The following is a 14,060-nucleotide window of genomic DNA, read 5'->3' on the forward strand; positions in this document are numbered from 1 at the left end:
TTCCGGCCGGTTTTCAGTCTCCGTGACTCCAGCGGTTTGTCTGTTGCATACTCTTCCGTTCGATTAGATTGTGACATTTTTTCTGTTATTACAAGATGTTTACCTGGTTAAGCTGTGCTAATTCCGACGAAGAATCAAGAAATCCAATCCCTGAAACTGTGATGAAACGATTAACGCTGCAACAGTAATAAGAAGGTACGCCTTTAATTGTTCAAAGTGTATAGGGTGTGTTTATAGCCTACAAACCCTGACAGAGCAATGGCGTTTCCACCGTTCTTAAAGCTTTGCAAACAGACCCCATTTCCTAATTGTAAATATATCCAGTCACTCTTTTTTGCTCACTAGGCTCTTGAATATATTAAAGAGAACAGCTATAAAGTCAAGTATAATGCTTTGAGATATTTTTTACATGTTAATACCAAAGAGATCTGATCGATGATATATCTAGATTCGTACACTTCGAAGTGGGGCCAGCGCCGACACCGAGCCGCGCGAATGGCACGCCATCCTCTCGTAGTTGAACAGAAAATATGTTGTGCTCTTGCCGCGCGCAATATATCGCCCAAATATCGCACAAACACTTCATTGCTGCTGAAAATTGTAATGTCCACTCCAAATCTTACCAGCTATTCTGAGTAACCAGTGTCTGATTCAATCACAACCAGTTTATAAGCGCATGTTTTATCGTCGTGCAAATGCTGACACATTAATTTGTAAGAGATTTTAAATTGTTTATGCACTGAGTACGCTTCGATCCTTGTATGTGTCAAAACAGAACGTTGATTGTTTGTAATTACACAAGCGATTCACATTTTCTGTAATACAAGTAACTTTGCACTTTGGATACGTGTATTGGAAAACAGTAACTCAAAGATACGACCAGTATTTGAGAACATTTGTTGCGCCGTCAATTTAGGATTTGAAATTCCCAGTATAAGAATTTTGGGAGATCTCATAACTTTGAATAATTTCAGTCACTTGGTAATATAATTTGACTCCGTAGTACCTGAGTAATAATGTAATAACACAAAATGTATTCTACAATTCTGTTTGAAGTGCAGGTAGAAAGAGTCCAGTCCTGGTTGAGTCATGGATGACGAAGAACGCTTGGAGGGAGAGGAGGAAATGGATCTTGACGAGGCGACGGATGGAGATGACGATGACGAGGATAGTGGAGGAATCCCTATTTCCCCTGCAAGTTCTGATCAACTGCTTGGCCCAGTTTCAACACCTGGCAATCGTTAGTATTAAAAACTAAGAATGGTAACTCAACAAGCTTAGCTATCTCTCTGACAATTCAACCACATGGCTAATGGTCTTAAATATTTATCTTCTAAAAGTGGAAATCTGTATTTCAAACCGACGATTTGGATTTCAAACGAATAATGTTGCACATGTGATTAACCTCTTGGCTTACGATTTAAATTCCATTGTTGTGTGCCCATAATCAACAGCAAAGACGGTTACACGTAGAAATAACACAGTTTTCACTTGTGGCTTTCATGTTTGGCCCGATCGACCTACCACGTATCTTACGATATTATAAGGGTGGAAGTTAATCTTCTCTGTAGGAGTTTCAACTGCATGTGTCTTTTTCATTAACGCACCCAATGAGCAAGTTAGACAGTCCCTAACTTCCGTTCTACATATTTGGATTTTTTTTATTAAGACTGTGCTGCACATTGAATAAAGGGTGGAATTATCCTGGCATTTTCTATTTTGACCCTGAAATTTTCACAATTATAATTTCTCTTCATGACCTTTACCAGTTTTATCTATTGTTCTGTTATTTAGAACTTCCAATTATTTTCTGATTTTATAGACTTAAATATGCTACAAAAGTTAACTTTTCCAGTAATCTTCCAAGTCTCTAGTTGGTAACGCTAACATAACAAAACTTGTGAAAAACATATTTGCTAAAAAATTCACAGGCAAAAAATTTTATAATAGTATCATGTTATTATTTTAAAAAATTGCCCATGATTGTATTCGTTACAAAAAGAGAACAAATTAACTATCAGCCATCGCGTATCCTGAGCATGAAATTCATTATTGATAAGGCAAATTCTATTTTTGATAATACATTCGATAATTACAGAAAGTACCCAAAATACTACCGTCACATAACTCATAAATAGCTTATAGTGTGAAAAAGGTAAATCGTTTTTGGAAAATAACATTTTCAATCCTCATCCAATATTTTTTTTTTCATAACATAATATATTCCGTACGTTGTGCTACTAGTTCTGTGTATAACTTCACTCAAGTATTATTATGCTCTAAAGACAAGAACCTATGGTTGAAATAAGGAATTGCAATATAACCTGAAATATTCTTGTTGAATGCTTATTCCTTACATAGTAAACCAATTTTAAAGTATCCTTGAACATCGGCCTTAGATCTTTAAGTGCAGTTGTCTGTGCATAGCAACCCATTTTGCCTATCTGAATATGAATGAATTTAAAATGTATTTACTATTGCATATTAAAAAAGCAATTTGTAATCAACAATGGCAGCTGTTTTCCAGTTGTATATTTTCAATGTAGCTGAAACTAGCAACTACGATTAGCATCCACACTTGCTTGAAATAAGGCAGTCAAGCTTAGTGATCAAAATTTTGTCAAGTTTCATGGAAAGTTGATACTTTCAGGGAATCTTAGCTGCTAAATTTAACTTCTAGCTTCAGTTTCATGTTTTTCTGCATTCCTCATTCCAATTTTTGATGAAGTTGATACTTGTCCGTGCCACTTGCAAGCAATTCAGCTTGCATGTGTTTCAGTATCTACTATGGTAATTCAAATAGTACTACACCTTGTTCAAACTTTAATGATGTAGATCAAATATAAGAAAAATTATCTTAACTTAGTAGATAAATTTTGCAAAATAAAGCCAAAGGTGCTCACTATGATAGTCTACTACTTTACTATTAATACTGCAAACAAAACGGCTAATTGAAATCCCATAATTTTGAATATCCATTCAAAGGCTTTTTTACTCATCATATTAAGATGGTTTTTCAGCTTAGTGTTTCTGGTTTACTTAGCAGAGCCTCGTATCTGTAGATATATATTTTCAATAACAAAGAAAAACGCTAAATGCCTGTTAATTCAACATGGTTGAAGTTAGTAACATTAATTTTGATATAAAAATCATTGTTTTACAATTCAAAATGATCTCTTCCAAAATCTAAGTATACTTGTCATGATCTACTCAATTGAGGACTATTACACGTTTAAAGTTACGGTGAACATTATGAACTCCGATCTCGGTTAATTCGATTATCTCCCTATTAGAACTGTGTGAACTGTTCAACTGTTTGATTGTACAAAATGACGCAGGTTCTCCTATTTTCTTGAAGACGTTTTCGAAGTTTTGTAGCATCGCATAATAACGTCGTTTCTAATATTGAAAATTCAATGCCTTGTTACGATTTTTATCTAAGCAATATTTTTTTCGTATTATTCAGAACCATTATAATCTGAGATATATTGTAAAAGCTGCTGTTATCTTTCTGTGTCTTGCAGTACGTGTCAAATTATTTTAACCAATTCTTCTAAGATTTTCATTAATAATGTTCAATTTATATCAATTTCTGTTGCATTGACACACAACATATTATGATTAATGCTTTCACATATTTTTGTTTAAGATATCTTTATCACATAGTTATTAAGAAGTGATTGTGCAGTCTAGAGATCATTTGATTAATGCTTATAGTAGTTAACTGCTGTATAGTTCAACAACTAATTTTGTTTTGCGAGTATCAATACTTCACTTTGGTTGGTATGCCCTTACTCAAACGAAGTTTTTTTTCCGACTATTTAGTATACATATAGACTAGTTATAGATGTTAATTTGATTGCTTAGTAATGCATGATTTCCAAATTAGAATCCTATGCGCTGTAATAATGAAATAGTAAAAATGATGGACTGACAGAAAATGTCGAGAATGCATGACCTGACTCATAAATATTTTAATGTTAGACAAGTAAACCTTGATAAACTCTGCCATATTTTTTAAGTTTCATCAAGAATTCTGATAATTATCTAGATTCTAGTATTACATTAGAGACAACACTAGTTCTTTTATAATTTTTTTCAAGATTTTTTATCTGTTTATTTTGGAGTCGTATTTTTCTCATATCTAGATCTAAAAAGAAGTAAGTAAAAAAACAAATTACATTTGCACACTAACAAAGTTTGGAATATTGTTTATTGGCAGGCAATCGGGAGTAGAATCGATTATGACTTATGTGACGAGAAATCACTTTAAAAATTCTGTAAAATAGAAAGTCGGTTTTTGTTTTTGTATATTTCTCAAAATATTCTTCCGAGCAAATTTTGACCAATTCGAATGGTTTATCAAGGAAAAACAATTTCATCCGTTTTAATTCAAAACTTTCGAAAAGTAAAATATCTATCTCCATGTCGAAATTTTTCTAATGTGCCTTATTTTTTTGTAAATATTTTATCTATTCATATTTTTCTGGTAAATAAATGAAATATATTACTAAGGGGGGGGAAAAAAACGAGCAATTATCACATAACATACTATCAGGTAGTGCTAAAACCTGGCCATTTATCAAAAATGTTACTGAGTCTGAAAGAAGTGGTAGAGTTCACAGAGTCTCTGATATGAAATCCCGTTTCACGCCTACATAGGATGAAAAATATTGTTCGCATCACGGGCGTAACACTTTATGCCCTTGGTATGAAAATAGCTATTTTCTCCGATCCCTTTGAAAACGCGTAATTTCATGCATGTAAAGCATGCGCGAAGTAGCGCGTTTCGGGCCAATTCAGAATCGGGCAGACAAGAACTTTCCGCCCAGCTAAACCAAAGCAAATACGGCGCCTCTTCGCGTAACAAATACGTGCTACCAGTTGGTGTCATGTCAATAATTGAACTAAGAAATATATTTTATAAAACATTAAACCATACATTTTTCCCTGTATACATAAATAAATCAATGGCACTGATGTTTGTTTTGAGTACCTTGCTTTTCAAAAGTCGGGCAAACAATATCGTGTGTAACATGGGTGGAATGCGATTTTGACTCTCGTTTCGTTCGTGCAGCTAGCTTCACACTCCTCAAAATCGCCTCCTTTCTGCCCTTGATACATAATGTACCAATTTAATTGGATTATGTACCGCATAACGTTTTACATCTATTTTCATCATTTCTGCACAATATTTATAATTTATTCTGTTCCTTGTTTAGTAATTCACGATGAAGTATTTCATGATCCAATGCGGTGCCAGAAATTTCCTTTCCCTGGAGGAAAGCCACTCAACATCAGAAGAGGCCCTGGAAGGCCACGAAAAGAGAGACCACTCGTACGAGGAGTACGGAATCGACCCTTTGGCAGAGGGATGACTAGAGGCAAGGGGTAAGAAACTGACTGAAAAATCCAAATTTATAATTTTTAAAGTATTTAATTCGTTTTACAATATTAGTGATGATTGAGTTCAAGGTAGTACTTACCGACTCATCCAGAACAGAGATTTTCTGAAATTTATGAGTAGGCTATTTCAAACTTTTTCGATTTTGAGATCCTGGCATAATAAAAGTAAGTTTTAATTTTCCAGCAAGTCTCCCATGTCCAAAAACGGCTGTAAGAAAAAATTTTTAAAGGCGGTACAATTTGATTTTGTATTTGCTATCCAACTGAAATAGCATTACATACAACTTCAATATATTGAAATGTATTGCCATACATCCAACTGTCGTATTATTGAAAAAATGATACTCCTGACTTGCTAATATTCCACAGTTTTGATGCTTCAAAACCTAATAACAAGACAATATCATCAACAAGACAAGATTTGATTGAAAGGTCGAAATTCTACGCTAACAAGATTAGAATGTCCAATTTTATAAATTGGTTTACCTATTATTTCACTTTGTTTCATGCAATTGATTCTATGCTACTGGAACTCGTTCTACAAATATCCTCTAGTGCTGTATTTAATATAATAATTTTTTAACCCTTTGAGCTTTAGGAAAATTCAATTTTTCAAACTGTGACTTTGATTGCTGATTCCATTTACTGTTGCAGGTTTGGGTATATGCGCGGAATACCACGCCGTACAAAAAGCAAAGACGACGACACTCATTCAGAATCTCCAAGCCCGTTACGTAATATAGAGGACCCTTTAGGTGATGGAGAAGGATCTAGCATGGACCGATCAATGCCAGCACCTGAAGAACCACCATATTTTCCAGAACAATGGTAAGCATGTAGAATTTATGTTGATATTAACTCATTGATAGAAAAATTTGATTGTATTGTTCATTTTTGAGGGATAAAATTTGATAGTTTCATTGACAGTTCGTATTAAAATAAAACACACTGAATTCTGTGGTGTCACAAAGTTTTACAACTGTGGTGCACCGATAGCATGGATTAGGATAAATAAACAAACCCTTTTCAAGAAGAGTTCGTACGCTTTGGATCAACAAAGTTGAATTCAGTAAGAGTAACGCAACAAAATATTGGAACAAAAGAACTATTTTGAAATTTTTCTAGTGACTGAGAGCCTTAAATTTTCAAAAAATGAGTATGCTTGATACAATTCTGGTTTATTGAATCTCAGATAATCTTAAAGTTGAGTGAAATAACGATTTATTCTGGATATGAATTCTTGCAGTAACGTTACTAACTTCAATCACATTAGGATCATTGATTCAAACGTAATTTTACCAGGTGAAACGTTCTCTGCTATGATTTATCATTCTGTCCTTCTCTTGATGTTAGGGTTATTAAGTTTCCAAATTTCGAGACACACAATTTTCGGGACTTCAACTTATTCTTTCATCTCTTCTTTTGTGATGTACCAGTGGTTCCTTGCAAATAATAGGAGAAACTAACTGTGGTATACGAGTGTGTGAAAAACATTAGAACGATGTAATGGGCTAAAATCTTTGAATATATTATTCTCTTCTAAATTGAACTGAAATTTAATGACAAAGACACTGTAGATTGCCACTGTCTACAACGTGTCACAATCATTGGTTTTTCAGTGTTAACCTTAAACATATACTTTATTTCAGCGCACGTAAAGCACTTTTTTTTTACACCTACTGCAAATATCTTGTACCTCATACTACAAAAACACGAAACGATGCTTGAAACTCTGTTTACATAAATGTGAAACATTTTAAAAGTCTTTTTTACCATATCCAGGCAACACACTTCATATACAGTATATGTAATATAAGTCAATTCATCATTGAACTATCTGAATTAATCATACAGTTTTAAATGTACACATTCTTTATGTATATTTTACATAGTTCAGAATATACGTATTTTGGCCAGTGGTTAAGTCGAATATTATATTATACATAATTTGTATATATTATTTATAAATATACATGTATCACATGCATATGTTTTATGAGCATCAACAAATTTTTCATAAAATATTATCATTCAGGCCCGGAAAAGTGTGTTCATTGTGCAATTTGGGCGAACGAAGTCAGCTAGGGCAGGGTGAGCTACTACGATTGTCCTGCCCTGAGGGATTTAATCTAGAGAAAAAAGTGATCAAAGAAGAAGTTTCCGAAACATTGTTAGACATATCTTCAACTGGAGATAAAAGTCCTCGAGCAGGTGGCTCTGGAGCTGTTACATGTCGCCGGCAAAAAAGTCTGGCCAAATGCAGGTAATACATTTTTAAAGAGTGGTTTGCTGAATTATTGTAGGTTCTTTGTTATCCAATTTAGTTGTTACTATTGTTTTTGACATAGCTTGTACTAAATCCAATCTTTGCATTCTCTTAAATATTTTAATTGTTATTTTGAACTTATGAAAGCATCTCAGCCTGTGATAAGGATAAAAAAAAAGATTTTAATAATCATGGAGACAAGTGATTGATGAATAATAATTGTTAATTAATAAAATTATTATGTTATTAATTTCTAATTGAAAAATGTGACTTTTATCACTGTACTGCAGAACCTTACCAGAAACACGAAAGTAATATTTAGATCTAGGAGAATAGCTCTGTTCACTCGGAATAATAATTTTAATCAATTATTATCAATCATTGACAGTAAATTAGTCTTTTGTTTTCTTGCTAGAGTTTCATTTCATTTACAGACAGGGTGGCGACTGAACCGCCAAATTAGGGAATTTTTAAACTCTCAGAAACTAAGAGAAATATTGTAAAGATATTTTTGTTTTGTTTGTAGAAATACTTCCAGTTTCATTAATAATAATTATTTACAAATTAAATATCAATTCGTTCGAGAATGAATGTATAATTTTCAGATTTACATTTTGATGTAACATCCGATTAATTTTATTACACCATTCTTGACAAGTTACCTTAAACAGCATTTACAGATTGTATTGTCTCATCAATTTACAAAATATATCTATGGTGGGATGTATTTCAATAAAATTGATCGTGATGCCACACAACAAAGTAGGATTCTTTTTCAAAATACCATTTTGCAAATAATGTAAATCACATGTACTATTTTTTTTTTTTGTTTCATATATTAGAATTAAAATTTTCTCCAACAGAAAAAAAAAAATTGTATTTTTTATATCCACGTATGGAAGCCTATTCAACATAATGCCGAAGTATAAGTACTTTTACCCCGTTTTTGTCCTACATGAAAAACTGGTTTAAATGCACAGAATAAGATTGTCAAACTCCTTGTTAAGATAGTATATTTCACTTCCTGAGTTATCTTGTGTAACCGTCTCTGCAAATCAGTTTAACATAACAATAATTAAAATGTACTTGATGTTATAAGCAACTAATAAATTTTTTCACTTAGAAACCCTAGTCTTACAAACTTTACGGAACCCGTGGAGGAGTTGAGCATAGTTGGATACGCAGACGAACCAGAAATTGGAACGATATTCGAATCTACCAGACACTTCTACATTCATCATTCGTGTGCTCTTTGGTCAATTAGCAATCAGGAGTTGATTGCCGAAATTGTAAGCCGAGCGGTGGTCTTGGGCTCTTCACGCCGTTGTGCTTACTGTTCACATTACGGGGCTAGCATTCCTTGCAAGGTCATATTTTTCATTTAATATTCTCATTTTCAATTGTACTCAGTGTATTTCTAAAGCCTTGCACCTGATTCTCCACGTAGTCCAGCAAAATTAGGATTTTTCAGAAAGAAAATCTAAAAATTCCTCGCGTTTCCGCACTGAGTTTCACGTCAATCACACACGGAAAAGGTGCAATTTGTCTTGAATGCCGCCACTCATTATTTCGAATGTTTTCCAACGTATCAGAACTTCAAGCTTTAAGTATTCACAAATTTCATTGATCCAGCGCAGTCTAAATCGCGATTGCCCGAAAAAAGCTTAAAATCCTTATATGGTTGGGAAACTATCAAAGATATTGAGATACTCATAACTTAAAAATTTTTGTATACATCGAGGTTGCATGAAAAGCATCGTCTGTATTCTTCTTGGTCCAACGAAGATCTATTCTTACAATTTGAAATCCGATAAGCTTTTTGCTACCTATAAAGTCAAATAACTGTACCACAATATTATACGATGCTGAATCTATAATATACATCAACTTGAATTCAATATTTAACATTATTATAATTTATGAATGAATAATTATATTTACCAAATGATTATTTTGTTGAATAGGTGGGATCATGCAATCGTTATTTTCATTTGCCGTGTGCTGCAGCATCTGGTTGTTTTCAAGATATCAAGACATTTACTCTATTCTGTAGTCAACATTTAGGCCAAGTTCCTCTGCTGTGTAAGTATTAGTTTGTTTGAAATACTACTGATAATGTGTGTAAAAGTAATCTCACAATTCTATATCAAAAACATGTTGCAAGCCAAGTTAAACATGCTTTTCAACTTATATTCTGAAGTCTATTAAATCTCATGTCCATCCCAATATTATTAAATATTTCATTAACTATAATTCATTCTGTTAACATTCGTACACTGAACTATACAAAAAGCGCACAAGCCCAATTCTTACAAGGGAAACCTTCCAATAAAGCGATAGGTATTGATTTTTTAATATTATTGATTTTGTTCCATACCCAGTCCAGTCCAGTCTAGTCTATATTACTCTATGTTGTATCATAATGAAATTAATAATTTCAACCATTCTGTTTCAAAGCAGCACTTGAATCGTTGCATCATATTTTATTTTTCCAGCAAATGGTGACGTGAGTTGTATGCACTGTTATGGCATGGGAGACGTTTCGAACCTAGTAATGTGCTCAATCTGTGGGCGTCATTATCATGGAAGTTGCGTCGGACTTGCCCTTTTACCAGGAGTTCGCGCAGGTTGGCAATGTGCAGGGTGCCGTATTTGTCAAGTGTGCAGGCAGCCAGAGGAGGCATCTAAAGTCATGTTGTGCGAACAATGCGACAAAGCATATCACCCTGGTTGTCTTCGGCCAATAGTTACTTCAATCCCAAAATATGGTTGGAAATGTAAATGCTGTCGAGTATGCACTGATTGTGGATCACGCACACCAGGTGCTGGTCTGTCGTCTCGGTGGCACGCTCATTATACAGTATGTGATTCCTGTTATCAGCAGCGCAACAAAGGTTTTTCTTGTCCGCTTTGTCGAAGAGCTTACCGTGCGGCGGCCTACAGAGAAATGGTTCAATGCAGTTCGTGCAAAAAATTTGTTCACGGCACATGTGATCCTGACGCTGATCCCACAACTTATCATCATCGTAAAGAGGCCAAGCCCGAGTACGAATACGTATGTTTACAGTGCAACCGCATGGCCCTTGTTAAACGTAAAGACAACACTGATGATTACGGAGGTGATTCAAGCGTCACTGCCTCTCAAGAGAGTCTCTGTGGCGATGGAGATTCTTCAGAATTTGATTATCCAGGAGTATCAGAGGATGCGTTGTACTCTATTGGTTTGGGCAAAGGGAAGCCATTCTGTGCATCTAAAATTGCTAAAAAAAGACTCGGTCTCGGAAGCGGAGTAATTGGTCGGCCAAAAGGAGTTGGAAAGTTGAGCTTTCAAAAACGTCAAAAAGTCACCGAATTTGGACGTAAAAGAGGTCCCAAGGCGAAAATGCGTGGAATTTTTGGAGTGCCTGGATTGGGGTTACAGGTGAGCTTTTTTACTGCAATCATGACCAGTCAAATTTTTTTAAACTTGTGCAATTCATTTTATCAATGCATGAAGCATTATAACATGCTAATATTAGCTCTTCGGTCGAAGGTTCACTAGTTATGTAATTTTTGAATTTTGATCATTTGAATGATGTATTTTTGAATTCCACTCTGCGGGAAAGAATTTTGTACTGGCAATTAGTAAAATGGATTACAAAGCAAGTAGTTCACATTTATGTCACATTTGTCATGTCTCCTGCCTAGTCTGCATCTACGTAGCAATCAATAATTTCTGAATTTTCAGACTTGTGTACGTCAGTTGTAAGTCTTTTGTTTCAACCAAATAAATTTAATGGTAATTCCGGGATAATCGCTTATTTTACCTAGATCATTCACTTTAAAGCTTTTCGATAATAGACTTTTTTATGTGTGTAGTTTTTGTTATGTTCTTACAGCGAATTAATAAATCATCAACAAATATCAAAATATAAACAGTCTTCTTTCCGTCAAGCAGTACATATAAACAGTAATCATAGTTGCTTCTCTTAAATCTAAAATTTTTCAAAAACTCATCAAGACATTAGTACCAAGCTCTGGGACTTTCTTTCAGACTGTACAAAGCTTTATCTAATTTGCAAACTCTTTCGGTTCCGTCTTTGTAACTTACTGGTTGTTTTATATGAACTTCTGAGTTAATTTTTGTGTTTAATAATTATTTCAAAATAATCTCCATAATAATTTGTTGGCTTTCGTGTATTTCGATCTGAATTTCTTAGTACAATATCACTTTTTTATCCTCCATTTGTGTTTTTGCATTTGTATAATTTTTATTATCGTGTTCTGAATTTGAATCTGGAATACTTTCTATGCTTTCATACAGCGATTCATTTGTCTCAGTATTATTTCTGATTTCTTATTCTTATATTTTTATATTCTTATTTCTGATATCTTATGACCTTGAAAAATATTTCATAATGTGTCATTTTTTCTGTGGTATTCGATTTTTAAAATACGCAGCTGCACAGACTATTTCTGGTCAAAATCTCTTATGCATTTTTGCCTCAGCTAACAAGTACATATCTAGATATGTTCACAGTGGTTCTATTGAAACGTTACGCGGCTCCATTCAATTCGTGCACATGAGGTGGACAGGAACCCACAACAATTCGTTTTCCCTCAAAAATTCATGAATACGATTGTTTCAGTATTCCTTTCCATTATATAATCTTTTTTACTTAACAGTTTTACTTGTTAAATTTCCGCTGTCGGTTACAAATCCTACTTAGCACTCAAAAACATCAGATTTAGCTTTAATTGAATAAACGTTCGTGACTACCGTAGTCGTCGATAAAAGAAACGAAGCATTTTTCACCCTTTTAAACCGGTTGTTGCAAAAGGTCCACATACATTCGTATGAATTATTTCCAAAAAATCCCTGGTTCGATTTCTATTATTTTCAAATGGAATATTACTTATTTTCTTTTCTATACACGTCTTACATTTCATGTATTCATTCTAGTTAAGCCCCCTTCTTACTAATCTACTGCCGTGAATCTGCTGCTTGTATTATAGATTTTTATTAATTTGCCTCTAGCAACAACAGTACTATAATTTTGAACTTTTGTTTGATTAATTAAATTTGATTTCATATCTTTTACAAAGAATAAATTTATCATTTCAATTTCTACTTTTTTTTATCGAAAGCTTGAAAATAACTGATAACAGTGCCAACTTTTTATTGCTTTTAGCACTCTGCCATTACCAAGAAATATATCTGTAGGTTTATTTAATTCAATATTATTACTATAAAATTTATCACGATTAACAATATGATGCGTACATCCGCTATCTACTACCCAGTTTATTTTAGTACCGTCATTAGTATTTGTCTGACTATTTACCGCATTACATTCTATAATTATAATCCACGCCCTCAGGCTCGACTTATTTGAATCATAATATTGACAACTGCTTGTATCTCAATATTCTTCTGCTTGACAACCTTGACAACCTTGACAGCTTCGACCTCTGTTCTGTGTGCCTCTGTTGTACGTTTCCCAGCTGCCTCTTCAGCCATGTATTGATGACCATTTACCATGCTTCCACAATTTACCACAGCTTTCCGTCACCTGCAGCAAATCTTTCTCGAAATATCAAGCTTTTTCACGTGCGAAACATTTTTGATTTTGTTTTTTGAAGTTTGGTCTATACTCTGTTAAAAACGCATTTGATCGCGTGCTTGCGGTTTTACTTGTCTTTCACTTTCATCATCTGTATTTTGCTTTTCACATATTCCACCATTAGTTTTCTTCCTCCAGCGCACCTACCAAGTCTTCAATATGGCTGTATGATTCAGGCAATGTATTCAGCATGTAGTTTAACTTCTCCTTCTCTGACACTGTAGCACCGGCATTTTTGAATTCGTTTTCGGGTTTTTCAAAATCACAAAAAAATGTTACGATATCACTATAGTCTTTGAGTTGTATTCTTTCCAGTCTGTTTCTAAAAACGATTTGCAACGCCGTTGATTCATTTAAGTATAGCTCGTCAAATTTTTGTTTAATGTATGCTGTTTCTTTGTTACTCATGAACTCTCATTGTTTATTTGAGATCGCACTGTATATGTAGTTCATCACTTTCAAGTAATTATCTTCCCAATCAGTTGAGTCTGTTACAGTTCTTCTTGTTATCACTAGATCACATTGTTTTCATCTTTAAGTATATTATAAGGCGTTTTTCACACATCGCGTAATTTTCTCCACTGATCACAAGTATGAACACTTTGCTGGACATTTTCGTGAATTCGATGTATACAACAGAGATAACGCGATTGTTCTTGAATGCTTCTGCGTATGCGAGAACATTCTCACCCTTTTTTCTCACTTTTCATCACTTTTAAACCACTTTATTTTTTTTAAACACTTTAGCATACCATGCTATAATTTTAGGATCAAACAAGAGACTC

At 33.9% G+C, this 14,060-nt stretch overlaps 1 protein-coding gene across 11 annotated transcripts in view; it reads left to right on the plus strand.

Moving 5' to 3' along the window:
• The first annotated feature begins 27 nt into the window (after nt 1-27).
• The window catches only part of LOC124180001 (histone-lysine N-methyltransferase 2C-like), a 72,688-nt gene continuing 58,655 nt past the window's right edge, over nt 28-14,060 (plus strand). For 9 of the 11 annotated variants that reach the window (XR_006870185.1, XM_046564948.1, XM_046564951.1 and 6 more), the window contains exons 1-8: nt 28-195; nt 1,057-1,240; nt 5,223-5,391; nt 6,061-6,234; nt 7,442-7,669; nt 8,796-9,039; nt 9,637-9,754; nt 10,168-11,093. Coding sequence is in view for 10 of the 11 variants with exons in the window: in XM_046564948.1 (XP_046420904.1) it covers nt 1,090-1,240; nt 5,223-5,391; nt 6,061-6,234; nt 7,442-7,669; nt 8,796-9,039; nt 9,637-9,754; nt 10,168-11,093 (2,010 nt within the window). In the remaining variant the exon portion in view is untranslated. Of the gene's footprint in view, nt 196-1,056; nt 1,241-5,222; nt 5,392-6,060; nt 6,235-7,441; nt 7,670-8,795; nt 9,040-9,636; nt 9,755-10,167; nt 11,094-13,165; nt 13,263-14,060 lie in introns of those variants that run through there. The other 2 variants (XM_046564949.1, XM_046564958.1) reach the window with 2 other exon arrangements.

This window comes from Neodiprion fabricii, chromosome 4 (genome assembly GCF_021155785.1).
Source record: "Neodiprion fabricii isolate iyNeoFabr1 chromosome 4, iyNeoFabr1.1, whole genome shotgun sequence".
Classification (NCBI taxonomy): Eukaryota; Metazoa; Arthropoda; class Insecta; order Hymenoptera; family Diprionidae; genus Neodiprion; species Neodiprion fabricii.